General features: G+C 36.0%; 2 protein-coding genes across 3 annotated transcripts; both read left to right on the forward strand.

Annotated features, from left to right (window-relative positions):
- The first annotated feature begins 871 nt into the window (after window positions 1-871).
- On the forward strand, window positions 872-1,981 carry LOC18051216 (plant UBX domain-containing protein 7). The gene has a single exon (XM_006446528.1). The coding sequence runs from the start codon at window positions 872-874 to the stop codon at window positions 1,979-1,981; it is 1,110 nt and encodes a 369-aa protein (XP_006446591.1).
- Window positions 1,982-4,633: 2,652 nt separating this feature from the next.
- LOC18051217 (protein-S-isoprenylcysteine O-methyltransferase A) lies at window positions 4,634-7,177 on the forward strand. 2 transcript variants are annotated; one of them, XM_006446530.2, is made up of 2 exons: window positions 4,634-4,924; window positions 6,012-7,177. In XM_006446530.2, the coding sequence occupies exon 2, from the start codon at window positions 6,206-6,208 to the stop codon at window positions 6,803-6,805; it is 600 nt and encodes a 199-aa protein (XP_006446593.1). In that variant the 5' UTR covers window positions 4,634-4,924; window positions 6,012-6,205; the 3' UTR covers window positions 6,806-7,177. The 2 variants fall into 2 exon arrangements, with proteins under 2 accessions (XP_006446593.1, XP_006446592.1); XM_006446529.2 differs by having other exon boundaries at window positions 6,099-7,177.
- Window positions 7,178-7,688: the final 511 nt, after the last annotated feature.

Consider the following 7,688-nt stretch of genomic DNA (forward strand, 5'->3'; position numbering starts at 1 on the left):
AAGAAGAATAAACCCTAAAGAAAGTAAAGAAATATTTGATACCTTTAAGGAGGAAATAAGGATAGCATTAATGAAATCTATTTTAACTAGTCTTGAAATAATTCAAGACATATGCAAAGCAAATAATTGGACTCAAGACCGTCTATAACAAATTAAATTATGGATAATATAAACTTTTTAATTTAGATCAGAATGCTGAATTTAGATTACAAAATCTATGTAAAAGCATTGATAATATGTACTTAGGATGGGAAAATAGATTAAAAATACACATAAATCTGTTAGAAAGAAAAATTTGGTCTATGTCTCAAAAAAGATAAGGAATTACAAATGCAAGTGCAAAGAAATAGCCAAAATTCATAAATCTCTATGAATATAATAATTATTTAGACCTTTGTAAGAGTATTGTAAAAACTTAAAAAGTTTTAAAAATATATGTAGAACAGGTGGAAGGAGAAATCATCCAGTTGTTCAAAATCAATAAAACAAGAATAAAAGGTAAAATCCTGGAATTATATATTGCGAAAGGTCCTTATGGAGCTAAGTGTGGTACTGGGTGTGGTGTAAATACCAAAATTATTTTTTAAAAAAGTAATTTATATTTGAATCCCCAAATTTTGAGAAAAATTAGTCTCTAGGAGCGAATGAAAAAGTTTAAAAATTAAAATCTATTTAATTAGAGTATCCGAATGAATATAGGAAACCTATTACAATTAGGTTTCCTGGTCTCGAAGTTCTTGATGGACTATGATTGAGAAAAAAAAAAAAAAGAATCCTTATGAAATTGGGAATTAATAATACGGTCGAGAGTTATATATAGAGGTGGGATTCTTGTCTTTCATCGGCATTATCATCAAAGCAGAAGCCGAGGATGGCCTCAAGGAAGCAGAAGAAGCAGAGGAAGAGCGTAATCTCTTCTTTCCTGGAGATCACCAATGGCCAGACCGAAGAGACCGCCGTGAAAATCTTGAATGCCACTAATTGGAATCTTGACGAAGCTATTCTGCGGTTCAATAATAATAGCAACAATATAGATGAAGATGAAAATGAAGTCGAAGTGGATATTGAAGATGAGGTTCGTCCTCCTCTGCCTGTTGTAAAGGACACTCTTTGTTATTATCCGCAGTACTACCAACAGAAAAATCCTGAGGTTTGGGAGTCGGAGGACAATTCTGAGGTCTGGGGGTCGGAGGAGCCCAGTGATAACAAAAATAATAACAATAATCTTGCTTCTTTATACCGTCCACCGGTCGATCTGATGTTTAATGGCTCTTTTGAAAAGGCAAAAGATGTTGGTTCTGATGAAAACAAATGGCTACTAGTGAACTTGCAGTCTCCGAAGGAGTTTACTTCTCATACGCTTAATAGGGATACATGGGCAGATGAAGCTGTTTCTCAAACTATCAGGGCTAGTAATTTCATCTTCTGGCAGGTTTATGATGATGACGACGACGACGACGATAGTGAGTGCAGGAAAGTTTGCGGATATTATAAATTGGATTCTCTTCCTGTAGTGCTTGTAATTGACCCAATCACGGGCGAAAAGATGAGAAAATGGTGTGGAATGGTTGATCCTGTGAGTTTGCTTGAAGATCTATTATCATTCATGGAGAGTGGCCCCAGGGATCAACTTGAAAGAGCCACTAAGACGCAATTGCCTCCATATCCTCCGGTTCATGAACAAATGCCTGCATATCCGGCAGTTCCTGAAGAGCCTTTGCAGGTTGCCAGGAATCTTGTTTGCAGGATTGGAATTCGTCTCCCTGATGGTCGTATGATTAGGAGAAATTTCTTGTTAACGGATCCAGTGCAGCTGCTATGGTCTTTCTGCTTTTCTCAACTAGAGGAAGCCAATCAGACGAGGCAATTTCGCTTGACACGGCCTGACCCAGGAGCTCCCAAGCCTCTTGATTATAATAGTAAGATGACCTTTCAAGAATCAGAGCTGAACAACTCTGTGATCTTAGTTACTTTGGAGTGAAAAATTGCTGTGTTGGGGCTCTGTGTTACAGCCTTTTACTAACAGGTTTCTTCAATCTAGTTTGCAATTAGATTTTTTTTTTTCTGTTTCCTGTGCTAATTTTGATTCTTTTGTTCCTTTAGAAAAGGAGAGGGAGAGATTGTAATTTGTGTCACAGTGTAAATTCTAGTTTATTGGAAACTTAATTTAGAAAATCATGTAATTTATAATAATTAATGAATCTATATAATGCATTCTATGATTCTATCATGGGTTAACCAGAAATTTTATTTCACTGCGGTAAGAAATGAAGCCTGAGAGGTTGAAACAAAGTGATCGAACGAAATAGTTGATAGACTATGGGGCATAATAATGCAAACTTAGTGGGTGGCTTTGCATTATAGATGCTGGCATATTAGTAAATGATCCCACAGCCTGAACCCTTTTGAGTGACCTCCCATCCTCATCTTCCATGAGAAAGATCATGTATCTGTGGGGAACTAATCAAGCTTTCGTCAGAATAGATTACAATGCAGTTGCATTTGCTCTGCTCGACACGAAGGCATAAACATTAAGATAAATCGTGATTCAAGAAGAACAGTAAATTGGCAGAACAACAATTGTCTTTGATTAGATTATAAGAAAGATAATCTCGACAATTAACACTAGCCTAAAACTATACAATCTCCTTTAGCAAATTATAATCTCCTGTCTCAACCTTGTTTCCTCCTCCGACTGAAACTAGGCTGCTCATGTAAATTACAGCATAAAAACATTTTCTTTTAAATTCCTGGTAGCTGAGATTGTAGCAGCACGACACTCTATTCTCGTCTTCCATGATAAGCACATCATTTTTCCAAAATACTAATGGCCTCTGGATTCTTGAACTCAATTCAGAAGTGAATAGTTTTTTCCAGGCTGCATCAATACCAAATTCGTCCATGATCCATATCTCAAAGGAATTACGAGTCTGGTACGCGTCATACAAATCAAAGGCAAGAGATTCATTAAAACTATAAGCTTCCTAGATTCTTCACTAGCCTTAAATGAACACTTTGGCACTGATATCTTTCCGAAGACCTCATCCCTCATGTCAAACGAAAGGATGAGAAACATTATTACCACGAAAATTGCCACGTGCCATCCAAAACTCAGAAGATGACGAATCCCAGCTTCAAAAGGGTCCATGAAGGACAATCCTCTCCACGAATCTGTACTCAACGTGTACATTTCAAGCTTGACAGAAGCAACCTCTTCAGGATCAGCTATAAATGTCAGGATTCGGACAACTTTGTAATCATTGGATTTGGGATCATAACCAAAACCAAAACCAAGTGGAAAACTCTCTACTCCATCGGAACTTTGCAAAATATGGAAACGGGACAGAAAATTCCCTAAATTGCCTTATAGCTGGGTTAGCTAAAATAATGTCACACTAATGCAATAAAAGCAAGACATATATATAATAATCCCATGGCACTGAGCCAAGGAAAATCAATAATCCTCGCAACCACAGAAAAAAGATCCTCACCAGGTACTTATGTTCCTGTTCTGTTGTCGTAGTTGAGGAAGATTAAGACATTTTCTGTACTCTGAGTATCAGTAACGAGCTTGCACTTGAGAAGAACGCAATTATTCTTATTACAAATCTAGTTGCGGAGTTGCTAAACAAATGAATTTGGGGCTACCAATGAGAGAATCCCATAATTTTTGTACACATTTGGATCGCATCTGTGAGGCGACAGGTAGCCATACAAGAATCTCTGCCACCAAATCTTCAGGTATATTGCTAAACCTCGCCGTTATCTTCAAACAGTTGTGCAGTGTGCAATTCGTTCATTGTAATGGTGATATTTGATCCCTCATTTTACTATGTTCCATTGGCTAGAATTGGCATGTCTTAATGAGCTTTACGCCCCAAGGTGGGCGAAAACTTTTAAATAGATGACATTAATTCCACCGTTGAAGACTGTTACACTCACTATGACAGTGACAAAACTGAAGCTAGCGGTTTGTTTTGTATGGCCGTAATCTTAGACTTAATGAGAGTCTTTTGTCTTTATGTCACTTCTATGCAAACAGCAACGGAATTCATCAAAGAGTACTAATTTTCAGAATGGTGATAGACTACTCATTAATGGTGTTATAGCTAATTGAAAAATTAATAAAGAATACATTAACTCGATATGATTTTATTATTTTGTTTATGGCCATTCTATAATCATTATGAAAAAATATCATTTTTCTTCGCAATTTTGCTCTGATATATAGCTTTAATTTGATCAAAATGTGGTGTTTTTGGTGTGTTTGATGAAATGGCTGAAAGAAATCTTGTTTTCTTGGAATTTGATCGTTTCCAATGCAATTCAAAATGGGGAGTTCGATATGGGTTTAAAGATGTATTTGTACATAACAAGGAAACTAGTTAATGCAATTAAGATTTCTTCATAACCTGAGTTTTACTTGAACAAAAATTTAGGTGGGTTTTAAAGGAATTAAATCTTGCCTATTCATTATCATTAAAATACATAAATTACAAGATTTTTAAAAATTAATGATAACTCAGATCAAGAGATAGTCATAATCCGTGTGCATAAACACGGGAGCTAGTGAATATGATTTGTCTATTTATTGGCTCATTGCTTTGCTTTGTAAATTAGAATCGAGTACAGAGCCATTTTGGTTTGAAATTCTGTAAACCGTACAGATGTTGTTCGGTTCGGCCGGGCGAAACCGAAACACAACTGGAGATCCGGTTTTACTTTAAAAAAGTAAGGCATCGACTTCAATTAGAATTTAAGATAGACGCCTGGACGAAAAAGCTCCTTTGCCTTTGCCCTTTGGTCACTCTCATCTCTCAAATTCGCACAAACGGCAAACCCGATAAGTTTGTCGACGTTGCTGCCGCCGCCGATCGCTGCTTCCGTCGCGTCCTCGTCGTCCGTCAGCCCTTACTTTCCGCTGGTGAGTTCCTATTTTGGCTTTTTTTTTTTAATTTTCTTTTTAAATTTAGCTCTCATCAATCCATTGGTTTACTTAAGTTTCAATGGTGTGTAGTTTGAACTGAGATACCCATTTGGCTTCTTTTTTTTTTCTTAAGTTGTAATTCTTAGACCATGTTAATGAGGAATAACTGGTGATATATATTTTTCCTGATGTAAAGTTAGCTCAAAATTAAAGCTTTTTTTGGGGGGACGATGCTCAATTTTTTTTATTTTAGCTTTTTTGATTAATTGACGCTTGATGATGGTACTCTGATCTCTTCTATAAAGTTTGGAGTTTTTATTTTAATCTGATTTGATCTGTTGATAGTTTGCTTCTGCTTGGCTTTTCATCTAGACAGATTTGTTGGTAGATAGCTTGCCCTTTATGCATCAGGCTAAGATTGGTGATGCATTCACAAAAATATGAAATGATGTGTTTTTCTCGTCTTGTAAATCCCAAAAATCCAGGTAGCCCAAAAGCAGAAAAGTCCAAACAAGCATTTGGTCGGTATTGGTTTGAAACCTTCCAAAGCCTGAAGTGGCCAGTCCTAGTTTGATCTATCTCTTCCCCAGAAAAAGGAGGGGGGGGGGGGGGGGATTTCATTCTACATTTATTCATACATGCTATCTTTTGATTTTGTTTGGTGGATGAGAAATTGCAGTGAAAGTAAACCAGTAGGATCAGTTTGACTTTATCAATATTTTATTCATATTGTAATATTCTTTCTCTCTAGTTCAACTGTTAGATTATTTCCTCAACTAATTGCTCATCCTTACAACTTAACATAATCAGATCTCAAAGGACCCAACTCTATAGAACAATCTGATGCGGTTCCTAATGGATATTAAATTCATAAAACTGACCAAATTGCCTGTTACTGTGCGCACTTTTTTTTGGGGTGGGTGGGGGTTGTGCTTTCTTTACTTATATTTTGATAATCTTGGGATGAATTTAAGTAAAAAAAATTTGGATTAATGTACTACCTTACTTGTGACATGTTGTACAATTTTTTTTTCTTTTCGTGATTGCTTACTATTTTCTGAGTCATTATATATATTAATTGCAGGATATATGCTGTTCTTTAAGCATTTTCTAGGTGAAATTGACACTCAAATTTTTGTGTTGGTTTTACAAAACTCTGCATCCATGTCAGGTTTGAAGTAGACTCCATGAAGTTTCTTCGCTCATGTCCTTCAACAAAGCTACCTTTATATAATATCCTGTTGTGGTAAAGCAGTGACAAAATTTATACTTTGTTTGATGAAAATGACAGAAATGTTCAGTTACACAGCTTGCAGACAGTTATCTCAGATGTTCTTTGCAGTGTTCTTCTTTCACATGTCTGAGTACATTTTAGCAATTGCCTTTCATGGGAGTCAGAGTGTCACTCTTAGGTCACTTCTTATCAGCAAAAATTATATTTTGGCAATGCTGTTCTCTATGATGGAGTACATTGTTGAAATTGTTTTGTTTCGGGGGTCGAAGGATTTTTGGTGGATAAGCAATGTCGGTCTTGTGATGGTTATAGTTGGGGAAATCATACGGAAAAGTGCCATTTTAACAGCTGGTCGTTCCTTCACGCATATCATCAAGGTCTGTCATGAGGAACATCACGAACTGATTACACATGGAGTGTATGGATTTGTCCGTCATCCCAGCTATTGTGGTTTCCTCATTTGGTCAGTTGGTACCCAGATAATGCTGTGTAATCCCCTGTCCACAATTGGATTTGCATTTGTTGTATGGCATTTCTTTGCTGAAAGAATACCATATGAAGAGTATTTCTTGAAAGAGTTTTTTGGGATACGATATGAGGAATATGCCCAGCGAGTTCCTTCTGGAGTGCCATTTGTGAAGTGACAATATATAAATGTGCCATTTGTGAAGTCACTGTTGTTTTATTAGGGAATATGAAGATTAGAGTTTTTGAAGCTGAAGTGAGCAATGGTTGGCAAGAGCGAAAAATTTATTTAACAACTTTTTTGTGGCTTTTTGTACTCGGGGAATGTTTGCTATTGAAATAGGTTTAAGGTTTTAAGAAGATAAGCTGTTGTTATTGGTGATATTAGGATAAATGCTTATGAAAAATTTAGTGAAAGATTACAGAGATCCATCCTGATTTATTTTAGTCAATTGGATTTTATGTTTTCCACTCAAGATACTATGATAGATGAAATGTCGTTTTTGAATACACCTTTAAGGTGGCCTGTTGTGATAGGAGTTTTTTGATTGTGTTCGGTGTTCACTATATGAGATGTTGTAGTGCCAGACTGCTAGCTCAGGTTGGATACGGATCAAATTGAAAATTTGTTGATAGAAAATTTTAGCCATTTTTTTTCAATTCTTAGTCATTTTCATTTACATTATAACATTACATATTTTGGGATCGGATCATTGGATTTATTCATTAAAAAGAATCAATTCAATATATTTTTTATGTACTCTTAGGTGCTATATTGGATTTAATCCAATTTCGAATCACTTGAGATTATGATTATTGCATTAACAATACTATCAAATACTATTCTTCTACGAGGCCAGAACAGTTCAACAACTCCATTGCATGCTCTGCCTGCTTGCAAGTTTGATTACGTGCCCTGCCTAGCTGACATTATTCCAACCAATGAATATTCTTTATTACTCTCCTTATAGTGACTGCTGTAATCTTAGAGTTAGCAGTGACTGCTGTAATCTTAGAGTTAGCAGTGACTGCTGTAATCTTACTGTGAGCTGATTGTAAAAA

This window comes from Citrus clementina, unplaced genomic scaffold (assembly GCF_000493195.1).
Source record: "Citrus clementina cultivar Clemenules unplaced genomic scaffold, Citrus_clementina_v1.0 scaffold_2, whole genome shotgun sequence".
NCBI classification, from domain to species: Eukaryota; Viridiplantae; Streptophyta; class Magnoliopsida; order Sapindales; family Rutaceae; genus Citrus; species Citrus x clementina.

What these genes read in the sequence shown, in the direction of transcription:
- LOC18051216 (XM_006446528.1), top strand. Translation starts at nt 872, where the DNA reads ATGGCCTCAAGGAAGCAGAAGAAGCAGAGGAAGAGCGTAATCTCTTCT.
- LOC18051217 (XM_006446530.2), top strand. Translation starts at nt 6,206, where the DNA reads ATGAAAATGACAGAAATGTTCAGTTACACAGCTTGCAGACAGTTATCT.